General features: G+C 34.1%; 5 protein-coding genes across 19 annotated transcripts in view; 2 read left to right on the plus strand and 3 right to left on the minus strand.

Annotated features, from left to right (window-relative positions):
* Positions 1–9328, minus strand: part of LOC127071323 (protein hu-li tai shao) — a 23345-nt gene extending 14017 nt beyond the window's left edge. For 7 of the 8 annotated variants that reach the window (XM_051010454.1, XM_051010452.1, XM_051010451.1 and 4 more), the window contains exons 1-10: positions 9180–9328; positions 4619–4761; positions 4266–4452; positions 3771–4153; positions 3167–3613; positions 2939–3075; positions 2711–2828; positions 574–687; positions 315–407; positions 14–209 (exon numbers count right to left, since the gene is read on the minus strand). In XM_051010454.1, coding sequence (XP_050866411.1) covers positions 14–209; positions 315–407; positions 574–687; positions 2711–2828; positions 2939–3075; positions 3167–3613; positions 3771–4153; positions 4266–4452; positions 4619–4726 — 1783 coding nt within the window. In that variant the 5' untranslated portion in view covers positions 4727–4761; positions 9180–9328. Of the gene's footprint in view, positions 1–13; positions 210–314; positions 408–573; positions 688–2710; positions 2829–2938; positions 3076–3166; positions 3614–3770; positions 4154–4265; positions 4453–4618; positions 4762–7207; positions 7760–9179 lie in introns of those variants that run through there. The other variant, XM_051010448.1, reaches the window with a different exon arrangement.
* LOC127071329 (uncharacterized) lies at positions 8775–16539 on the plus strand. Of its 7 annotated transcripts, XM_051010471.1 has the most exons (4): positions 10458–10587; positions 10713–10751; positions 14572–14775; positions 15246–16539. In XM_051010471.1, the coding sequence occupies exons 3-4, from the start codon at positions 14623–14625 to the stop codon at positions 16011–16013; spliced, it is 921 nt and encodes a 306-aa protein (XP_050866428.1). In that variant the 5' UTR covers positions 10458–10587; positions 10713–10751; positions 14572–14622; the 3' UTR covers positions 16014–16539. The 7 variants fall into 7 exon arrangements, with proteins under 7 accessions (XP_050866429.1, XP_050866428.1, XP_050866426.1 ...); XM_051010472.1 differs by lacking the exons at positions 10458–10587; positions 10713–10751 and adding an exon at positions 8775–8868; XM_051010469.1 differs by lacking the exons at positions 10458–10587; positions 10713–10751 and adding an exon at positions 11077–13170.
* LOC127071471 (integumentary mucin C.1-like) lies at positions 9532–13658 on the minus strand (the record flags this gene model as incomplete). Its single annotated transcript, XM_051010771.1, has 2 exons — positions 9532–9954; positions 13347–13658. Coding segments are annotated over 2 exons (726 nt in total), but the record flags the coding sequence as incomplete, so codon positions are not given.
* A 137-nt stretch (positions 16540–16676) lies between the features above and the next one.
* Positions 16677–18522, plus strand: LOC127071331 (malignant T-cell-amplified sequence 1 homolog). 2 transcript variants are annotated; one of them, XM_051010482.1, is made up of 6 exons: positions 16677–17339; positions 17418–17570; positions 17657–17757; positions 17853–17986; positions 18159–18248; positions 18356–18522. In XM_051010482.1, exons 1-6 carry the CDS (start codon positions 17329–17331, stop codon positions 18368–18370), a joined length of 504 nt encoding a protein of 167 aa, XP_050866439.1. In that variant the 5' UTR covers positions 16677–17328; the 3' UTR covers positions 18371–18522. The 2 variants fall into 2 exon arrangements, with proteins under 2 accessions (XP_050866439.1, XP_050866438.1); XM_051010481.1 differs by having other exon boundaries at positions 16889–17339; positions 18181–18248.
* A 179-nt stretch (positions 18523–18701) lies between these two features.
* On the minus strand, positions 18702–23413 carry LOC127071326 (uncharacterized). Its single transcript, XM_051010461.1, has 11 exons — positions 23288–23413; positions 22877–23165; positions 22728–22774; positions 22573–22653; positions 22282–22488; positions 22101–22185; positions 21891–22013; positions 21658–21830; positions 21487–21588; positions 20825–21013; positions 18702–20758 (listed from the first exon to the last, which is right to left on the minus strand). Exons 2-11 carry the CDS (start codon positions 22938–22940, stop codon positions 18719–18721), a joined length of 3111 nt encoding a protein of 1036 aa, XP_050866418.1. The 5' UTR covers positions 22941–23165; positions 23288–23413; the 3' UTR covers positions 18702–18718.
* Between the last annotated feature and the right edge of the window lie 116 nt (positions 23414–23529).

Below are 23529 nucleotides of genomic sequence, written 5' to 3' on the forward strand. Positions count from 1 at the left end.
ATTCAACGCTTACAAGGATCACCCTTCTGCTTGCGCTCTACCTCCTTCTTATACTGATCTAATTCCTGATCCGTAATGGCGTCAAATGGATTCTTTGCGTAAGGTGTTTTGTAAACCATTGCGTTATGTTGAAATCCTCTTTGTATGATACCTTTACTGGCTGCTCCTACGAGAACGACTTGCTCTCCGGTACCACTGATCGTAGCGTCCTTGAAAATAATTAAGACATTGATATAAAAATTGTTGATAAATAGATATACAGGTAAGATAATGAGCTAATACATATACATATGTGTGTGTGTTAAAATTTCTACCTGCATTTTTTTCGCTTCTTCCCACGTAACACCTTCCAATATGTGCGATTGTGGTCCAGCCGATATTTTATCTGCTCTACGATAGTCTTTTATCTAATAAAAGGAAAAAATTCATGCGTGCTTTCGTTATATTAGTGTTACATCTCTGAATAATTCATAAACTTAATTATATTAAAGCACAAGTATATAATTTGCAAAAAGAAGTTATGTATTAATAGAATTATTTCGTAAAATGGCATAAAAATATATATTCACTTACCTGCTGTTGTATTTGTTTGAATTCTTTCGGATTAGTGTTTTTAGGTACAAACTGGAGAGCACCATCGATCTTCACCGGAGTACTGCTATGGGTCGGAGATCCATCGGACACCCACTGCACACAAAACCAGAGCATTAGAGAGTTGACCCCCTTTTCATATATTTTACCAATATAATTTTCTTTTTTAATTTTACCAATAAATGATACATACGGTTGCGCAGTAAAAAGTAAAGTACTGCATGTAATGTGTGCCTGCGTTGCATATTTTTCTTTAAACTATATAATAAATATTATTTTCTCTTTGGACGCTCATTTTTTTAATATTTTCGAATAAGAAATTTATAAAAAAAAAAAAAAATCAATTTTAAATAACGTGTTAATTTGTTTAGTATATAACTTTTTGAAATTACAGTATCGTTATCAAACGTCAACTGTATGAAACGTTTGAAGGGTCATTTTACCTGGTTTTGTAAATGCAGTGGATGTATACCGAGGTCATGGAGAATTCGTTGACACGACCGACCAACAGGCACACATTCATACAGGTTTCAATCCGACGAACTCTATTACTTTCTACAGAGCATACATGATGTATCACAGAAGAAAAAAAGAGAAAAAAAATAGAAGAAGAAATGAAATGCATACTAATATAACGTGCAAATAACATAAAAGAAAAAATGACTATCAGTCTATTTTGATAAATTTTGATGAATATAGATCATCAATCTGCAATTGTACATCACACCCGTGCACACGCACCATTCTTTGATTTTGACTAATTTATATATATATGTTTCGAATAGTTAAAACATTGTTGAGACGTGTTAGACAACGGATTAAACTTTATTCGATCATGAATAAGCTACAGAAGACAAAATGACGCACAATCCTACACACATATATATATATATATATTTTTTTATATGTATATGTATATTATATATACACTTACATATGTTTATAATCATTAAAGTATTATGTACTTCACATCTATCCAGCATTCATTGATAACAATATTTACTTTGTGCTCCTTTCTATATCAGATATACTGAAGTAATTCTTTTTAACGAACTACACACAAGTTACACATATGATAATTTTAATAAATACTATAATTTTTATCGCACACATTGTAAAAACGTGATTCGATAATGCAGTGGAACCTATTTCAAAAAAGAGAAATTATTATATATGATAAATCTGAACTTCAACTAGTTACTTGGATAAATTATTATATTCTGTATTATATTATTATTGTGTTATATTCTGCAACATATCAATTCGATGTATATCATTATAAACAATGAAATAGACGATGGTGCATCATTCTACAACGTGACAATGTCTTCTGAAGTCATCTAAATATTATATATGCAAAGGATTGATCAATTTCATTTGATCTCCCATGTATAACGATATAAAATTTCACAAGATACATCCATTAACATATATTTAATATGAGATACGATATTTGTTTTATATATTAATCCATCAACTGCTTAGAATAATTTTCATTTTGCTTTTATAACAGTATAAAGCATAAAAGGACTATGCGATATATAAGATGAGCATTATAATATATGAAAGCTAAGCTAGAAACATTAAATGCATCATCGTTTTAATGGGACGATGCATGAATGGAATGCATAAGTATATTTTGGAAAAAAAAAAAATTTGGAATCTACTTCTTCCTTCGTCAAATGTACTGCATATAATATGTACTCGAAATACATTTTAGGTTTGACATTTTTGTACGATATTCCATAACATAGATCGTACAAATTTAATACGACTTGATAAATGAAGGAGAAGAGGAGTATCGTTGATGTGAATTCTTCTATAACTATTTAGGAATATTTGGCGAGTATTATTCCCTACGTACCTTCCGCAGTGTATTTAAAAACTCGCGGATACATTATATATAACATGTATGATCTTTACAAAAATCTGCGAACACAAATTTTCATTTAACGATCGGAATGATGGCCTTAGCTGCGTTGAATTCATTTGTAATATATGCATATATATATATACATATGTGTATATATATATATATGCGCGTATGGCATTTAAATGGTATATTCATTTAATTTATAAGTGCTTACTCGTTTTTATTCTCAAAAGTAATAACTTCTACCTTTGTAATCTTCTTCGGATCAGGAGTACCAGTTTCCAAAATCTCCACCTTTTGATACACATTCGGTGAGTTTAACCAACGTGACCTATCTGTACCTTTACGACCACCTTTCCAAAGCCTATACAATAAATTAAAATAACAACTTAGAATTTGAAGAAATTAACTATAGTAAAAATCTTTTAATCGTTGTACTCGTAATAATAACTTTGAATTGTGTTGAGTACTTACCCCTGCTTGTACAATTCTTCCTCTTCGAGCAAATATCCTAAAGATGAAACTGCTGGTGGTACCTCCACGTCGTTTCGAGGTTTTGGAGGCTCTCCTTTTACAAGTGGATTTCTATATATATAACCTGTACGAAAACCCTACAGAAAAAAAAGATAAGAAAAAAAAGAGACATTAATCGTTTTCTTTATGAATGAAACTGAACAATCAGGAAATAGATTATATACTTACAGCGTTATCGAGCATTCTCATAAGCGCTTCAAATTCCGTTCCACCTATTCTCCAACGTTTTTCTAATTTCTCTGTTATCACTGTAGATTCTGGTGCTGAAGTATGCTGAGGAATTGGAGGCTTTCTTGATGCTTCGAAGATCGTTTTCTTCGATTCTTCCGAAATGAGATTTAAATTGTCTAAACCAGCTGGCATAAGTTTCAACTGCGTTTCACAGGCCAATACGGTATTGTATACATTGTAAAAAGCTTCTTCCACTGTTTCACCACAACAAAGCGCACCACGATTGGTTAAAAGCATTACTTTGTTAATAGGACCAAGGTTTCTAGTAATTTTCTCTCTTTCTTCCGGATCAAGCATTCCACCAACATAATGATGCGTGCTAACCTCACCAATAACGATACTTTCTTGTCCGATTGGCAGTAAACCACATTTTAAGGAAGAAATCTGTGAAAAAGCCACAACAGAATTTAATAAAAGGAAAAATTTGAAAGGACAACTGAGAATAACGAGAAGAAGAAGAGTAAAGAGGAAACAAAATAATAATAAAACAATCCAAATAGTTACATCGACCAAATAAATGTATTCTTTCTTGATTACTTACAGCAGTAACGGACGGAGTAGATATATGAACGATGCATTTGATGTCAGGTCGAGCAGCATGTATCGTAGAATGTAATTGAAATCCGGTAATGTGTATACCAAAATTTGTTGTTCCTTGTTCCACTACGGAACCCTGCATGTCGACCTTAATCAAACTAGAAGCCGTTATTTCATGATAGAGCAATCCATAAGGATTAACCAAAAAATGTTCTTGATCCTGATTCAAACGTGCCGTCATTTGACCACCAACATTTTGCGTCCATCCGTATAAATCGAGTAATCTGAATACGGCGGCGAGTTTACAACGCAACAATTTTTCACCTTTGGCATAACCCATGCTTTCGACACCGCGAATATCATTTATAGGCACCACGCAATTCGAATCTAAGATTTATAAATAATCACGTAACTTAATCCGATGTAAAGAATCAAAGAAAAAAATTAATGAAAAAACTATAAATTTATATTGTGGCTGACGTTTAGGTTAGTCACTTACTTTTAAATACATTTCCGTTGAAACGTGCTCCTTGAGCACCCATCATATCGGAGATCTGTTGTAACAAACCGGATGGTCCAGCGCCGTCTTTCATTTGCGTCTCAATTATACGTTCCAATTCTTCCCTGAATAATCGCGAATTCATCATCATTTCGACTCTCTTTCTCCTTTCCATTTCTCTCATATCCTACGAATAATGGAAAAATTACGCGTAAAAAGATTATCGATCGCAATTGTTTGCACGTTGAAACATTTCTTCCGGCTATTCCCTATCTTATAGATAAAAAAAAAGAAAAAGAAAAAGAGAAAACGAAGAAGGAAAAACAAGAGATAATGCGTTAAATATTACTCACAGCATCAATGTCCGCGGGCCTTATTTTGCTTTTTTCTTCCTCCGTAAGCCCGTCCATTGCCCCGTTTGTATGAGGTTCTGAAAGTTCCTGCTGACTCGTATCCGCCATTTCTTTTGTTCTGTTTTTTTACTCGCCGCTACGACCTGGTGAAAGTAAAAATTAAATAATAATAATAATAATAATAAAGAAGTGACGAAAAGAAAAATCTTGAAAAATCAACAACGTAGAAAATCGTCCGCGTCAAATCGAATTCCAAGTTTAGAGTCCCGTTCGTAAACGAGACTGATGATATCTTATTTTAAAAAATACTTTTCTTACAAAGATCTCGTTCTTCGAAGAAAAAAAATAAATAAAAAAATAAAAAAAATCGATATAAAGCGAAGCACTATTGGTTATGTGTATCAACGAGGACTATTGCGTTACGACTACCGGAATTAGACCACGTTCTACTATTCACCGAACTATAAATAATTTGTAATTCGAAGATCACCCTAATGACTAAACGTTTTAATCCTTACTCGATTCTGTGTTGCTCGAGAAGAAAAAAAAAAGAGAAACAGAAAAAAAAGGAAAGCATAATCGAAGCAAAGAAAGACAAACGATTCCGAAACGTTCGTTCACTTTCAAATCGAGTGATTTGTTTTCTCTTTTCTTTTCTTCTTTGAAATTGCGCGCGAATTTCGTAGATACATAACTCTGCACATCATACATTAACATAACACGTAATTCATCTCGAACATGGGTAAATCTTCTATTTCTCGTCTCTTGCAAGAACGTAGCAATGCGACGAATAGCTATGTTATGTATATATATATATAATATGTATATATATATATGTCGTGCCTAATTACAGAGATGCGTCATTTCCGGTTTAACGCGCATAACGAGTGGGCACGATACGAGATCTCTCATTCGACTTAGATTTTTCCCCCTTTTATTCGAAATCATTCTAACGGTGATTGTTTCGTATATTTTTCTTTCCTCTTTTCTTTTTTATTTTTCTTCGAATCAGATCGCATAATGTTAACATAATAATGACGTTACACGTTAAATGGCTTTGACCTACCCATAATGACGATGAACGGAGATATAAACTGTCATGAACTGTTGTATAATTATAAATATCACACAACGTTGTGACATATATATATATGTGTATGTGCGTATATATATATATATAAAAAAAGGAGAAAATGTATGTAGATAGTATAGTACATATATTGTATAGAGAGCGTCGTCCTTTTCGTCTCTCTTTTTTTTTTATTTCTTTTCTTTTTTTTCGCAACATTCGATAATTAACATCGTCCATGATGCCTAAGTACACCCACAGAATCATTTAATTAAACAGACAGAAACCATCGTCGTTCATGCGTACGTATTGTACGATACGTATGTGCGAACGTGACACGCCCAGAGTTCCAATGACGATCGTTGTAGGACGCTCCGTTAGACTCGAAACACATCTTAGATATATGTATTTTTGTCGGTAGAAAATATATATACACATACTTTTTATAATGTGTGTGTATATATGTTATACGGTCGAGAATTTATTTTCGATCCTAACCATTATCGTCCTTGAAAATCTTATTGGTTATAAAAGAGAGAGAGATAGAGAGAGATAGAGAGAGATAGAGAGAGAGAGAGAGAGAGAGAGAGAGAGAGAGAGAGAGAGAGAGAGAGAGAGAGAGAGAGAGAGAGAGAGAGAACAATTGAACAGTAAAATAACTGTCACAGTAATATGGAAAATAAGTGGTCTAAATTAAAACACCTACGCCTTGATATATCTTTTTTTTTTCTCTCCCACACCCAATCTCTCTATCAATAACTAATAATTACGAATATTTCTTTTTTCACGAATTTATTCACTGCATCCAATGTATGGTCATTCTCCCAACATGAGGAACATGAGCGCGATCGAGATCATCTATTGTTTTCTTTTTCGTGGGCGGAATTACAAATGTATATATGTATATATATATATATATATACGTACATACGTATGTGCACTACAAATCTCTATACAAATTCGATCTATTCGAACGTACTAAAATTAAAATCATCTTACTGTCATAATCTTTCATAATGATATATACATCCATGATGTATGTGTGTATGAATATATATATATATATATATATGTACTAATACAGTCGATGACGACACGTCTCGTGTTCCTGTATATTGGATATGCGGCTTTACACGCATGACGTGGCCTCTCAATGATTGCAACGAGCCAATAACTGACTCTGCCGCACGCACATATACACACTATGCGCGCGCGCACAACACATATATATATATATAAAACGTTAAATCGACATTTATAAAGACACGATCTTTCACATGTGACATTAGAGTTTCTTAGCTTTCTCCGATATATTTGATTCCACAAAAAGAAAGAAAAAGAAAGACAGACAGACACTGAGTGAATGAGTGAGTGAGTGAGTGAGTAAGAGAGAGAGAGAGAGAGAGAGAGAGAGAGAGAGAAAGAGAGAGAAAGAGAGAGAGAGAAAGACGGATATCGGACAATGACCGAGATTATACTTCAACTTTCAAAACAATATTTAACGTCACTATATTTCTTACCGTCGATATTATAAACGCTGAAAGATTTTTAAGCGTGCTATACAACGATAATAATGACGACGACGACGACGACGACGACGACGAATAGAATCGAATCACTGCCCGTAAGATATAATGCAATTCGATCTTATCGTCGTCTATCGACAATAACACTTCGCGATATTTTTCGAGTGATAGCCGAGAATTTATATTAATTACGATAACACGTAAGAAATTTGGGACACTGATTGTTAATCGAAATAATATATAAACGAAAATGTAAAGGTAAAAATTTAATCGTTCGATACAAGTTAAATTATTATTATCATTATTATTATTATTACTAGTATGATTATTGTTCGTAATTATTATTAATATTAATATTATCAATCAATTAATTCATTAATAAAATACGATCGCCCAAGAATACTTTCGTATTTAATTTAATACAATATATAATAGAAATATAAGCGAGAGATTTATAAGCTTGGTTAAAGACGCGTTATCTTATTTTCTCTAAAGCGTCCTACATACATATTTCTCTGGAGGGGGAGGTGAGGAGGGGTGGGGAGAGAAAGAGGAAGAAGGGAGGAAGGGAAGGAGAGGAACGAACGTTGAAGTATAAACTGAAGTATGCTTGATCGCATGTAAAAGAAGAAGAAAAAAAGGACGAAAAAATTAAAAGAAATTGAAAATAAAAAAAAAGTGGAAAAAGACCAAGAGAAAAAAAAACAATAACAACGTAGACATCGATCGAACGTTCGGTTCAGTCCATTGAAAAGAGATAATTTATTTACAAGTGATAACAAAATTTTGGAACAGCGTGAAACATAATTACATATTAAAAGCGAGTTCATTTACGGATGCTGGAAAGATTGAACGCGATCGAGGAAGAGAAGAGAAGAGAAGAGAAGAGGAGGGGGAAGAACTACTTAACGAGTGTGCGTACGATGGGTGGGTGGTGGTGGTATGGTGAGTTAGTGGTAGTTAGTGGTAGTGTAGTGGTAGTAGTGATGGTGGTGGTAGGAGTAGAGGAAGGGAGGGGGGTTGATGAGACGCGTCTCAACCCGATATGCCCTTCGTGTAATGGCAGGAAAACGGATAAAGCGTGGAAAAGGAGAAGGAGAAAGAAAAAAAAAAAGACGAAAGAAGACAAAAAAGAAGAACGAGAAAAAAGGGAAAAAAAGAAAAACAACGAATACAGTATCGCTTTCAACCGTTAAAAGGAATAAGAGACAAGCATAGCCGTTGTTTAAAAGACGTACGCTCTGTTTTCTCTACTTGTTCTATTCTTTTTCGGGGTACGATACCTCGAATAGATTTAGCCATTGGTCGATCGACGAACGAGTATAGAAGAAATACGATATCGAAGGAGAGAAAGAGAGAGAGAAAGAAAGAAAGAAAGAGAGAAAGAGATAGTAAAGAACAAATTGTGGTATTAAATGCGAACGAATAAGAGCATATAATATGGGATAGATAGAAGATAGGGGAAGAAGGAGGAAAAGGAGGAGGAGGAGGAGGAGGAGGAGGAGGAGGAGGAGGAAGGTAGGGGAAAGGGATGGAAGTGGGTACGAACACCACTGATGATGTTGATCGCTACTGAACCGGATTTGACATGACACACCCCTCGCTCGTCACACTACGTAATTTCTCGTAAAACACTGGTCGAAGAAGGAAACACCGTAAGCCGTTAAAACTCTTCGATTGTGTATGTCAGCGGGTCGTGACGTCGTCGTAGTAGTAGTAGTAGTAGTAGTAGTAGTAGTAGTAGTAGTAGTAGTAGTAGTAGTAGTAGTAGTAGTAGTAGTAGTAGTAGTAGTAGTAGTAGTAGCAGCAGTAGTAGCAGTAGTAGTAATAGTGTAGTAGTGTAGTAAGTAGTAAGTAGTAGTGGTAGTAGTAGTAGTAATAATAGTAGTAGTAGCAGCAGCAGTGGTAGAAGTGGTATAAGAAAAAAAGGAAGAAGAATAGAAATATATACATACGTTTTGCTTACCTATTAAATAAAAAATACTGTTCCAAGTCGTTGGAGTATTATAATATCCGAATTCTGCCGGCAGCCAGAGTTCGTCGATACAGCGTTTAGCTCTTTAAACGTGCCTTTTTAGCTGGAAAACCGCCTTAGGAGAGAGAGAAAGGGAGAGGGAGAGAAGAGAGAGAAAGATATAGAGAGAGATAAAGAAAAGGAGATAGAAAGAATGTGTGTGTGAGAGAGTAAGAGAGAGAGAGAGAGAGACAGAGAAAGAGGAAAAAAAGAACCGAAGGAACGAGAAAGACGAGAATGAACGAAAACGTTCGGGGTCCCTTCCGTTCGGCGGATAGCTTCCCCGTCGGCGATACTCTTCGTAAGCGATCAACTAACAGTAGCCAAGCCCTTCTTTACTTTCCTTTTCCCTCTTCCTCGCTTTCCTCCGCCCGTCCGATTGTCCGCCGTTCGACCGGCCGTTCTTCCGTTCTTCCGCCGTCGTCGTCGTCGTCGCCGTAGTCGTCGTAGTCGTCGTAGTCGTCGTAGTCGTAGTTGTCGTCGTTGTCGTAGTAGTCGGCGTAGTCGTCTTAGCCGTCGTTCCTTCTTCTTCTTCTTCTTTTTCTTCTTTACCGCTTTCTTCCGCTTTCTTTCCTTTTCTTTCCACCGTAAACGAGTCCCCCCTTGATATTTGACTTAAACGGTAACGTAACGGCACCCGGCAACGCGTAATTCTACGTGGAGGAATCGCGATCCCCAGATACACCCTTTTTCCTTCTTCCTTCCTTTTCTTTTTTTTCTTGTTCTTTTACACGCAGATCCTCAATAGATCCACGAAAAATCGCATAACTGGAGCCCCCGTTTCCACTACACGATAGCGTTGGATAATAGCACAAGAATCGATCGCGCTCTCTCTCTTCTCCTCGCACTCATTCCCCTTGATCATGGGTTAAAAGCAACCAACACACAACACGCGTCTTTATGACTTTCGTTTCCTCCTCTCGCCGCCGATGTGCGCGCGCTCGTTCTCTCTCTCTCTCTCTCTCTCTTTCTCTTTCTCTCTCTGTCTCTCTCTCTCTCTCTCTCTCTGTCTCTGTTTCTCTCTCTCTCTCTCTCTTTCTCCCTCTCTATCTATTTAGCTTCGTGTGGCGCTGCTTTACAGCGTTCCTGTCCAAAAATAGGACCAGTAATATCGCGTTCATCTTATTGGACGATAGCTATTTGGTCCGCCATGCGAATCTAAACTACGACATCTGATTCGTCAATCGATAAATACTCGTGCGTTAAGTGGCTCCCTCTCTCATCATCCAATCCCAGAGAGTTATTTCACGTTGTCCTTTCGTATCTTCGTAAAGACTCGCGACCATTGGACGATAACTTCGTCGTAATTTTAACCTGGGGATTACGTTTGTGATATAATTGCGTAAATACGTAAATTTTGGTAAGTTACAAATGATCGCATTGGAATATCTCTAGAACAGTATTATTTGTACAGTTTCAAGTGCAATGTTTATATTATTTTTTGTTTACACGACCCAACGAATTTTTTCCATCCGTATGTTTCAGTGATGACAATTGAAACAAAAGTGTGGTGCAAAAATAAAGGTATATATATATATTTATGCTATATATACAATATCGGAACTCAATCATTGCAGAAAACATCTAATTTTTTTTTAAACCGATTTAGTAGTTATGATAAATGCGATTCTTCTTTATTTCTGACATTAGTATATTTGTATATCTGTATAATATATATATGTGTGTGTTTTTCTAACAGTATATATTACGTCGGTATTTATTTAATGTATACGACTTAATTTTATTTAACTTTATTAAAAAAGTCAAACTTCGCAAACCTTTTTTTGTGGTATTTATTGCATTTAAAATTTCGTTTATTTCATTCAACGAACATATGAAATCTTTTAAGATAAACAAAAATATTAATTTTTTATTTAATTATTCTGAATGATAATTCATGTATTCTATTATAAACAGTATTTTTTGCTCGCGTGTAATATTTTGCATATCCTTTTTTTTTCTATACAAGTTATCTACTCGCAATACGAAACAATATTCGTATAAAAAAAACATTGATTATTAATATATTGAATATAATGTAGCGAATGATTAACAAATTGTTAATTATTGAAAAAATTGTAATTAAATACGGATACAGTGTTATTTCAATTAATGTATATCATATAACATTTACTCATTTTTTTTTCTTTTTCTTTTTCCCTTCTTTTTCGTTTTTTTTTTTAATCGATATTTTTAGGAAGTACATATATTTTCCAACGTTGCCAAACGTAATTCAATGCAACGGAAAGCGTGTATACATTCCCAATTGCGATTACTAGACATTTATATTCAAGAATACCGTGTCAGAAACTTATGCGTCTTTGACGCGTAAGCTGCGTTAGGACAACGTTATCACGGCGTACTTTATTCTATTTTCTGCGATATATATATATATACACATATACATACATATATATATATGCGTAGATAATAGGAGTGAATTATTCGTAATATTTGTGAAAATATTATTTGTAAATAAATTTTGATATCAAGTTTATCAATTGTCACGGAATAAATAAATTTTTGTCGATTATATGATCTAATCTTTGATCGAATATAAATATATGCGTCATTCGACATTTTATGGATGATTTCGTTTATTCGCGCCGAACTATGACGTCAGAAGAAAACCTCGGAATCTGATTGGCTATCCGTAAGTACCCGTAACAGTAAAATTCCAACATCTTGAATTTTTCGACCGTTGATGTTACTCTCACTTCGGTACTGTTACGGCAGCCGAATCGAGCAACGCGATTGGTCGAACCTTACTGTTGTTATTACAGAAAGTGTGTGTGATGTGTATGTGTATTGTGTGTCATACTAGCCTAACATTATTTTCAATTGTTTCAAAGAAAAATCTTTTAACGTTAATATCTTATCTTTAGAATATATATGTATATATGTAGTAAAAAAACGATTACATTATTTAGTTTCTCTATCGCTTTGACTTTTATTGTTCTGAAAATACAAATATTTCATTACGATAAAGAAATTGATAATAGACCATAAAACGAACGAAAGCGAGCGAGGTAATACCAATAAAATTCATTTAATCAATTTTTCTTACTTTTGTAATAATTACGTTCCTAGCATGAGAAAAGAAAAAAGGAAAGAAATTAAGTAACGTTAACGTAATCGGTCATCGCATAACTCACATAAACGGAATGATAATTTTATACAATGAGTAGCATTCGAAAAAAAAAGAAAAAAAAAACAAAAGAGGAAAAAAGAAATGTAAATCTTATATCCAAACAGGTCATCCATCTTCAGACGATAAGACAGGAAACCGATGGATTCGAAACCGGTTTATTTCATCGCTTATGGGAGAAAAAGAAAGAGAAAAAGAGAGAGAGATAGAAACTATTACCTTTATAAATAGAAATTATATAATTGAAAACTAAATGTCTTGTCAAGGTCCAACATTTCGTTTAACAATAATGAATTCAGGTATTGTTTACGACTTGTTTGGATTAAATAAATAATAATAATAATGGCGATGAGAATGACGATGATGACAAAAACGTTGCCGCGAGCCTGGCACGGTAATGGCGAGGGGTGACGGTGGGGAGTCTCTTTTAATCATGCACAGCCAGGGCCAATGATTCATACCCAGTCGCATCACATTTGCTTTAACGTTTACGTTGGTCACGCCGTAGTCGTCGCGAAACCTCGTGATTACGGATAATATCCATTCTATTTATTTATTTCCTTTATTTCTTTCTTTCTCTCTTATATCGTACCTTTAGAAAGAACACCTTTGTAACAACCAACCACAACTACAATAACTACAACACCACCATCAACAACAACAACAACGATAACAACAATAACCAACAATCAACAACGTTATACGTGTTTAACCCAATCGAATAATGTATTGCGTGCGATCGTTACGTACTACACAACGTATTCGGCAATGTATTTCACGGGCGAACATCTGATCGTGCGTCGCGTATTCGGTTACATATGCATGCATGTATGTATGTATGTATGTATGTTGGATGTATGTCGATATAAGTATGTGTGTATTCATGTATGTATCTATCTATCTATCTACCTACGTAAGTACGTATATATGTACGTAATGTATGACGTATAATGAGATCGTACAAAGATTTATTCCTTTTTCTGTTCTTTTTTCTTTCTTTCTTTCTTTCTTTCTTTTTTCATTTTCTGCACGTTTATCATGTTGACGTTGAGCCTCGTAACGATAAGAGAAAGAGTAACGGTAGCGAGACGACGCGTCGTTAACGATGACGATGTCGTCGTCGACGTCGAAGACAACGACGACGACGACGTCGACGACGACGACGACAACGACGACGACGATGTTGTCAGTTTCGACGTCAATATTGTAACTAATATATTGAAATGAGAATATAATATATCGGTGACGGTTGTAGTATCGTATAGGCTATAGAAAGATAATAATCAGTGTTTAATATGTCATTGTTAATTCGATAATACGTAGATAAACAAATTGTTTCACGGTTTGCCTCGCGATATTTCTCGTTAATTTATTATTTAGATACTTTTGTTAAACGGTCGAAGAGTTCCATATTCGTTCAGTGTGTGTGTGTATATATATATATATATGTATGTATATGTATACGTATGCATGTATATGTATATATATATACATATGTACACAAGAGTCCGAAGAATTTTTATAAAAGATTTCTCGAACAACACGAATGGTTCAATTTTATTTCATTCCGGGATTTTAAGTCATCTACGATATTATTCGACGTTCGCCGTTTTGATTGAATCGTTCGATCGATGTAAGTATATATCGCCATTAGCGATAGCGGAACGGAATGTAATGTCCTTGATTTGATTAGAATTTAGAAAGCCATTTATTTTGTTGTTTGTACGTACTTAGTTCTAACAAGTATTATATCCTCGTGAATTTCTTCTGTTATAATAATAAATAATAAGCGAAGGCATTTATCGCGATTATTTTCTCATATATAATCTATTATGTTAATTTACTAATCGTAAATACACAATTTATTTTGTATCTAAGGCACAAAACGCTTAATTTCAAGAATGCACAATTAATGATATAATAAATAATATATGAAAACAAAACAAAAAGTAATATTTGCATGATGTTGTTCTCGATAATCACTTGGGCTGGCTTAAAAATATATCTGCACATGTATTACCTTCTCTCATCAAAAGAGAAGGTATGTCAAAACTTTTTTAAATTGATAAATGTATAGATACACATACACACGCACATATATAGATATGTAATCTGTATACGTATGTATGTGTATGTATATTTATATATAAATATATGTATATATCTTTGTTCCTTTCTCTGTGTCCTTACATACAGTGAAATCAACGGTGCAAACTGGTTACTATTTCGGCTCTCGAAAACATCAGAATGCCATTATATTCGAGATCGAACAACTATGCTTCGAAGCTAGTGATCGTTCTACAGTTCACAGCTTGGATCTCAGTTGGCATAGTTCTTCTTCAAAAAGGCGTAACCTCCTTGCGAAGTCAGTCCACGATAGAAACAAAAGGCGATACGCAGGTACATTGTTTTCATATATATGTGTATATATATATATATAAATAAACACATATATATATGTACATGTAATAACGACGATATAAAGAATATCTATGTATGTATTTTTCACGAAGAAATGGAAAATACGACGAAATATAATATACGCAAGATTTGCGTTTTAATATCGGTTTAATGTCGTTCGAAAAAATGTCTACGCTACGAATCGAGATTAAATTGCTATATGAAACTTTTATGAAACCTCGTACGTAAGTACGTATAATATTATAATTGTATTAATATCGTGTAATCTTGTATGACGTCGTTCGTTTATTCATTCATTCATTCATTCATTCATTTGCACGTATAAAATGCATAATTTTGTTTTTTTAAATATTATCGAAAGCAAGATTTCTAAAGTAAAAGTCAATTAGAATAATGGATATTATTTCGATCAATTATACATTATATCGTGATTTCAAATTTTCTCTTAGGAAAGAAACGATGCCACGATCAGATACTTAAATGATAAAACGAAGAGAACGGCGGATAAAGATGATATTTCTAACGATATTACGAAATATAAAAAAGATTTAACCATCAATTTGAAATTATATCAGGAAAAGGAAAATGATATGTCGCAAAGATATTGGAATCGACGTTCGAATGAACGTAATAACGTTGAAAATAATATTATGGAAGATATTAACGATGAGCATTCAATTACAAAGAAATTGAACGAACTCGGGCAAGAAGAAAAAGAAGAAGAAGAAAAAAAGGAAAAAGAAGAAAGAGAAAAAGAGAACGGTTTGATTAATTCAAGTGAAACGAGCACGCAACGTGACGTCTATAATTCGTCATATCAGTCGAATAAGACCGAAGATTACGATAGTACCGTCCTTGATCCCTCTAAAACGTTAAGTTCGACTGCAACGTCTAATAATTCGGGAAAGGAAAAAAAAATACGTACTCGTTTGAATAGTGGCGGTGCTGCGGCCGCTATTGCTATGGTCGCTGTTGGTGCTGCTATGCTCGTAGTCGGACCTATGGTCATCGTTTTACGTGCTCTTGATAAAAGACGACAAGAAAGGAGATATTTAAAATCATCGAGGTGGGACGATCAACCGCCTACTTATGAGCAAGCGACATTAATGAACGAAGTTCCGAGATATTCAACCTTAAATTTAAATGCCGTCCATAATTCCCGCGCTCCGTCCACATCTTCGCGCCCAATCGCAACTTCCTTTGAAAGATCTCCTTAAGTTAATTTATTTTTATATTTCATCGATGCATACGCGTGATTTTTTTTCTCGTATGAATTGAGATCTTTTTCTTTTCTTTTTTTTTGTTTTTTATGTCCTTTTCTTATTTGTTTTTTCCTTCTCTCTGTCTCTCTCTCTCTCTCTCTCTCTTTCTTTCTCTCTCTCTCTTTTTATCATGTCGATGCACATTGCACATATTATTTTATCTCGAACATAACGAAAGCACAATTCTTCCTTTTTTTTTGTTCTTTTCGTAAATTATCGATATATTCTTTTGTATATTATCAATTATTAAGTAAATTAGATTTCTTATAGAGCGTTAAGTAAAATTCGTTGAAATTGTTTGCGCACGTACACAATGCGTTTTCGAAATAATCGAAGGTTTTGTTAATCGTGCCTTAATATTAATTGACTGCCAGACAGTATATATGATAATTATAAGGTGTATATATATATAATATTAGTTTTAATATAGATTTAATTCTTGTATAATGGAAAAGAGATAAAATACATATATATATATATATCTTTTTTTACTAATTCAGATCAAAAAATGATCGGTAGAGGTTAACGAAGGTAAGAACTCTGAGCGCTTATCTTCATTTGTTTCTTATCAATGCAATACGTTTTTACAATACTTATAATCAATTGTGAATTTGATAAAAAATTTATAATAGTAATCTTTTGTTTAAAATTTTTTCAACTTTTTTTTTGTATATAGATACGCATGAATTATAATGTTTTATAAAAACAACTGAAGTATGTATTGGGAGAGAAAAAAAAATCTAAATTAACCTATTCGAATCTCTCGATCAATTATTTTGATTTTTCATAATTTATTTATATGTTATTTAAATGGTGAGTATAGATTCTAATCGAAAAAAATATGCGGAAAGTATGCTGCTGTTACTAATAATATTTTTTGAAATTTTCTTAAGTATATAACGTGTTATTTGAAAATCGTTTATTATAATTTTAGTTTATAAATTTCGCGCGCGTGTTCATACTTCTGTCAACATTGTTAAATTGGTTATCGCATATTGTTATTTTGTCTTCGCAAAGAATATTGAGTCATTTATTTAATCGAATATTTGAAAAACGTAGAAAACATATTTTTATTTCGTTGGTACTGATAGTGTAGTAGTGTAGTAGTTACGTCCCCAACGTAAGGTCGAGGAAGCGTTCTCTCTGAAACAGTTTCGGCAAAAAAAATTTAAGATAATTGGTATTTATTATACTTTATTAGAATAATAAGTATTAAAAAAAAATTAGGGTATATTTTATAAAAAATTGTATTTTTTACTAACGAGGAAAGATGTTTAAAAAGTACGTATACATCAGTACATAACCTTACTCGCATGTTCGTGAACATATTCGTTTATTTTTATTTGTTATTACGAATAGATTCGATGAAAAGGATAGTGTTTCCGGTATACAGCAATTAAAATCGTCCGTTCAGAAAGGAATACGTTCGAAACTCTTGGATTTATATCCACATTTAGAAAGTCATGTAGATACTATCATTCCAAAGAAGGATGCATTTAGAATTGTTAAGTGGTAAGATTTTTCATAAAGATATATTATTTCATAAATTTGTATATTGATGAATATAAATTAACAAAGGTACAATGTTTCGATCATAGTCATGATCACATAGAAATTATAGTCAATGCAGCAGGAGAACTTTTATTCTTTCGACAACGTGAAGGTCCATGGATGCCTACATTAAGGTTATTACACAAATGTAAGATAATTTGATATCAGAATATTTATATTATTAAACATTCAAAAGATAAGTACTCTGTTAAATGGTTATTGTAAGATTTTCAATTTTTTAAGATCCGTTCTTTTTACCAATGGAACAAGTCGATAAAGGAGCAATCAGATTTGTACTTAGCGGTGCAAATATTATGTGTCCAGGTTTAACATCAAAAGGTGCAAAAATGACACCTGTAGAGAAGGGAACTGTTGTTGTATCCTTATATATAAGATAATATAGGTTATTTAATAGTAAATATTTTAGAAACAAAAATTGGTAGTTTGAATGGCATATTTTGTTTCTTTTTGAATCAAAATCGCACGAATTTTTATTTATAATCTTGATGATCGGTATAAATTTAACAGTTTTACCCATAAAATATTAAGTATGAACTTAATAAGCAACTAGGCAGTTATGGCAGAAGGGAAGCAGCATGCTTTAGCAGTGGGTGTAACTACTCTATCAACAGAAGATATGTAAGTAGTGATCTGGTTCTGCATCATTAATTTGAATTAAGGATTTAAATTTTTTTTGTTGCCATCATATTTATGTCAACATGACTATATTAAAATATGATTTACAGAGCCAAAGTGAATAAAGGAGTAGGAATCGAAAATTGTCATTATTTGAATGATGGATTATGGCAAATGAAGCCTGTGAAGTAAGAGGAAAATATTGTAATAAGCATCCAAATTGTGTATCAATAAGATTTACATATTATATGAATAAAGTCGTTGTTTTTAAATATAATCTTGTATTGTAGACCGTCATAGCAATTTACAATAGATGATCAAAAGATTACATATTTTTATTATACAAATTATATAATCTATTATGTTTATTTTTATGTTATGTTTACTTAAGTGTGCCATTTTTTATAATGAAAGCATGAAAATGGATAAGGAAATGAAAGAAATAAAAAAAGAAAATAAGAGGAAAATACGCTTTACACAGAGCCTGATTTCATATCAGTAGAAGTTTCCTGACTGTCAGGAGCAGTACTACGTTCACTTTCACAATGACCTGACGCTGGAGAATAGGATGAATTATTACTATCGGGAGTAGAACCAGAAGTAGTACCTGAACCAGATACACTGTTATTAGCTGCATTACTTTCTCCTACAGTATGAGGGGATTGTGGATGATAATGCGGACTGTGTGGACTATGAGGACTGTGTGTATGAGGACGGCTCATAGTATGTGGCGAATACTGAGAATATGGTTGATGATAATAGGGATGAGCGTATTGGGGATAAGGTTGATGATACGGTTGCTGTTGTGAATAAGTATAAGAAGGATGCGGAGGTCTTGGGGCAAGCGGCACGTTTTGTGGCTGTGGACCAGGTCCTGGTTGATATTGTTGACCATATCCTTGATTAGGTGGAATTATAGGTGATGTATGTGGATTAGTTACTGGTCCTTGAGGAGGAAGGACCTGTGTTCCTTGCGTTCCTTGAGACGTTTGATGCGGCGACATAGTATGGTTAGATAGCATTCCTTGTTGATGAGGATTGTGTAAGGGGGGTGCTGGTGAAGATACTGGAGGCATGTTCGGTATGTTTTGAGTTGCGCTTACTGTCACTGGTACAGAAGCACTAGTAGTGTTAGATTGCTGTTGTTGCGAAGATGTCGGCGGTGCTGTTTGTTGATGCGATTGCTGTTGATGAGATTGAGATGGTGATTGTTGATGAGATTGAGGTGGCGGTGGATGAGGTTGCGGCGACGGTTGCGGATGGGATTGAGGTGGTAGTTGTTGGTGAGACTGAGGTGGAGGTTGATGAGATGGAGGGGGTGGCTGTTGATGAGATTGAGGTGGTGGTTGTTGATGTGGCTGAGGTGGTGGTGGCTGATGAGTTTGAGGTGACGGTTGTGGATGGAACTGAGGTGGTGGCTGCTGATGAGATTGAGGTGGGGGTGGTTGCTGATGGGATTGAGGTGGTGGTTGGTGAGATTGAGGTGGTTGGTGAGATTGAGGTGGTGGTTGCTGATGAGATTGAGGCGGTGGTTGCTGCTGTGGCTGTGAAGGTGGTTGCTGATGAGGTTGAGGTGTTGGTTGTTGATGAGTTTGAGGAGGTGGTGGTTGATGAGTTTGAGATGGTGGTTGTGGATGGGACTGAGGTGGTGGTGGTTGTTGATGAGTTTGGGATGGTGGTTGTGGGTGGGGCTGAGGTGGGGGTGGCTGATGAGTTTGAGGTGGTGGTTGTGGATGGGACTGAGGTGGTGGTTGTGGATGAGGTTGAGGTGGCGGTGGTTGCTGATGAGATTGAGGTGGAGGTTGTGGATGAGTCTGTGGATGAGTTTGAGATGGAGGATGTTGATGAGATTGCGGCGGAGGTTGCTGTTGCGGCTGCGAAGGTGGTTGTTGATGAGATTGAGGCGTTGCTTGCTGATGAGTTTGAGGGGTTGGTTGTTGATGGGTTTGAGGTGGTGGCTGTTGATGAGTTTGAGGCGCTGACTGTTGATGTGACTGTGGTGGCGATTGTTGATGAGACTGGGCAGGTGGTTGTTGGTGTTGCTGCTGCTGTTGTTGATGATGCTGTTGTTGATGCTGTTGCTGTTGATGCTGTTGTTGTTGATGCTGTTGCTGTTGATGCTGTTGTTGCTGATGCTGTTGCTGTTGATGTTGTTGTTGATGGTGTTGCTGTTGCTGCGGTTGTGTTGGTACTAGCGATATTGATGGCGGCAATGACGCTGATTGCTGCTGCTGTTGTTGGTGTTGTTGCTGTTGTTGCGGTATCAAGGACATTGATGGTGGTGGCGTTGGTTGTTGCTGCTGCTGCTGCTGTGGTGGTTGTTGAATTGGAGTAACAGATACACAATACATATTAGAATTAGATCCATGTTGATTTATCGGTTGATTTCCTTGTACAGTAGGAGATTCCGATTTTGTTTCAACATATGGAGGTGATGAATTTTCTTTCTTTATTTCATTATTAGATTTCTCAAAACCATTGGTCTTTTTATCGATTGCATCATTTTCAGAAGCCTACAAAATATATACATAAAAAATTTAATGTACTATCGTTAAAATATACGAAACATTAAAACTTACCTCAGACGGGGGTTCGTCATTAAGAGAAGCTGGAGTTGGAGTAGGAGTAGAATTTGGTGTAGATTCATTTGATGCAGGACCATCAGATCGATTTTCCTCCGACCCTCTTAATCTTTCTCTCCTAAGTACTTCGTATTGTCGTTCTACCATTTTATTAAATGTTTCTTCATCTACTGCTGGTTTGCAATGCTGTAATAAATGTTTTCATTAAAGCTGTTCTAAACCAGTGGTGTCCGATCCGTGGCCCAGTAATGCAAGCAATGTGATCCAGCAAAAAATTTTTATTAGCTTCAATCGATGATTGCTCATTGTGGTGATCAAAAATAATAGTTTTATATATAAAAAGATAAAGAAACCAATAGCGATAGAAGTCAAGCGAACGTGAATGATGCCACAAGGCTTTTTATATACTTTATACATGAAAGTATTTTTTGTTGAGAAGATAGAGTGACTAAAAAAATCAACCAAAAGAAAAAGGAATTTTGTATTATTATATACATTTACTATATTTTATTTTTTATTTTTTATTTTTTATATACGGCCCAAATAAATTCCTTCTCAATTAATACGACCCAGGCAGTCAGAAAGGTTGGACACCACTAGTCTAAATATTTCATAATATCAGTTTATGTTTATCGATTAATATAAAAATGAACATTTACTTTTTTCAATTCCTCTTGAAATATTTCACTTGTCTCAATAAATTTTCTTTTCTTTGCTTCAAATTTTTCTTCGATTTGTTGTAATTCTGCTTCCAGTTTTTTCTGAAATTATTTGCTTTTATATATAAAATATTGATCATAAAAAAATAGTAATTACATTTTATTTATTACCTGATGCATAGTTAAAGATTGTACTTGACGGCGTAGGACCTGCATTCTTTGAGTCGTAACAACAGAACGGACGTCAGGAACAACAGTATCACTGAAGATCTCATTAATAAGGCGATGATTTCTTGTATAGCGAGAATACGCCACATGTTTTACAGAATATCCATCATCTTGATCTGAAAATTATAAGAGTATCTCACACAAATTCTTATCATATTAATATGTATCAAACATACCATCATCATCTTCTGCAGGTAAAATATCAATTCTTCTATCTTGTGCAGCTTGACTTTTACTACTTCCAGAAGAACGTTCATGACTTTCTCGATCGTCATTATTTTGTTGAGCAGCACATAACGCTGTATTACATATAAGATAAAATAATAAAATTTTTTATCAAATTAAATATCAATTACATATATTTTAATCATATATGTATAACCAACCTGATTTTCCTCTGTTCTTAGCAGCAATGTAAGCCAAATATGCTGGAGAATTATGATAAGTCTTTAAACTTTTTTCGTATTCTACCTAAATTATAAAATTTAGAAATTATATGTAATGTATATATATATATACATATACAAATATTATGAAACATATATATGACATAAAAACATAAAACACCTTTTCAGCTTCGTATTCCTCTATAAATTCTGTTTTATCTTCTTCTGGCAAATCTCTCCACATTTGACCTATAATTTTACCTATTTCCCAAAGTTTCAATTCTGGATTTTGAGCTTTCACTTGATCCCATACTTTCCTGCTATATCTCATATATGGCATAAGAGGTTTTTCAGGTGGTTTGGGCGGTTTTGGCATCCGTGAATCTGCCTATTTATCCGTAATACAAAAGTATTATTTTCTCAATATTTTAATAATAATTTTTTCTTTATAAAATCTATAACGTTTACTCACATTTGTATTTTTTCCTACTTTTTGAGGTGTGAATCCTGGATGACTATGAGGAGTTTGTATAAAAGGACTTTGCGTATCCTTCTAAAATAATATAAAAATTTCATTAGAACTCTTATTAAATGAAAATAATAAAACATATCATACTCGACACTTACACTGCTATTCGAACTACTGCTACTTCCACCAGATGCTCTGAGACGCTCTGAATAGAATAACATATTTTTTTTAGATAGATTCATAAAAGAGTATGCAGTGTGATAATATATGAAATAAAATAAACATAAAATCTCTCAATGATACTTACGATTGGACGCAACAACGTTTGACGTAGCCATTGCTACTTGCTTATAATTCGGTGGCAATGCCATTTTGTATTAAAAAAAAGCAAAAACTAAGGTAGTTTGTACTTTAGAAAAATTGGATTATATCAAGCACAACAATGCCTTCGCCATTCGAAAATATAACGTAGTTACGTTTTTCTTTTTTCTTTTATTTTTTCAATCCAATTTCAACACGCCACGTAACACGATAAACCGAAATTACTGATGGTCATTCTTTGAAGAAACGTAATCGAATCATCCTTTTCAAAGCCCCTAAAATTTGTTGAATAAATCGATGAAGATGTATCTCACTACGATAAGGTTTTATTACAATTTACGATATAATACAATGGTCTTATAAAAACATTTTAAAAAAACGAAAAATTAATACATACATAGAACATTCCGGCGTCTCTAAATCAAAGAACCCTTCAATAAGGTGGAAGCACCCATCATCAAAGAATTATTTCACTTTTTCACTTTAGTTAGAGCGGTGTCAACCAGAGGCGCTGCGATCGTTTCTCTCTGTCTCTTTCTCTCTCTTTCTTGTTAAATATATATATATATATATATATATATATATATATATATATATATTATATAGATATCATACATATAGATTAAAAGTATGTAAACG

The sequence above is a fragment of the Vespula vulgaris genome, chromosome 21, assembly GCF_905475345.1.
Source record: "Vespula vulgaris chromosome 21, iyVesVulg1.1, whole genome shotgun sequence".
Taxonomy (NCBI): domain Eukaryota; kingdom Metazoa; phylum Arthropoda; class Insecta; order Hymenoptera; family Vespidae; genus Vespula; species Vespula vulgaris.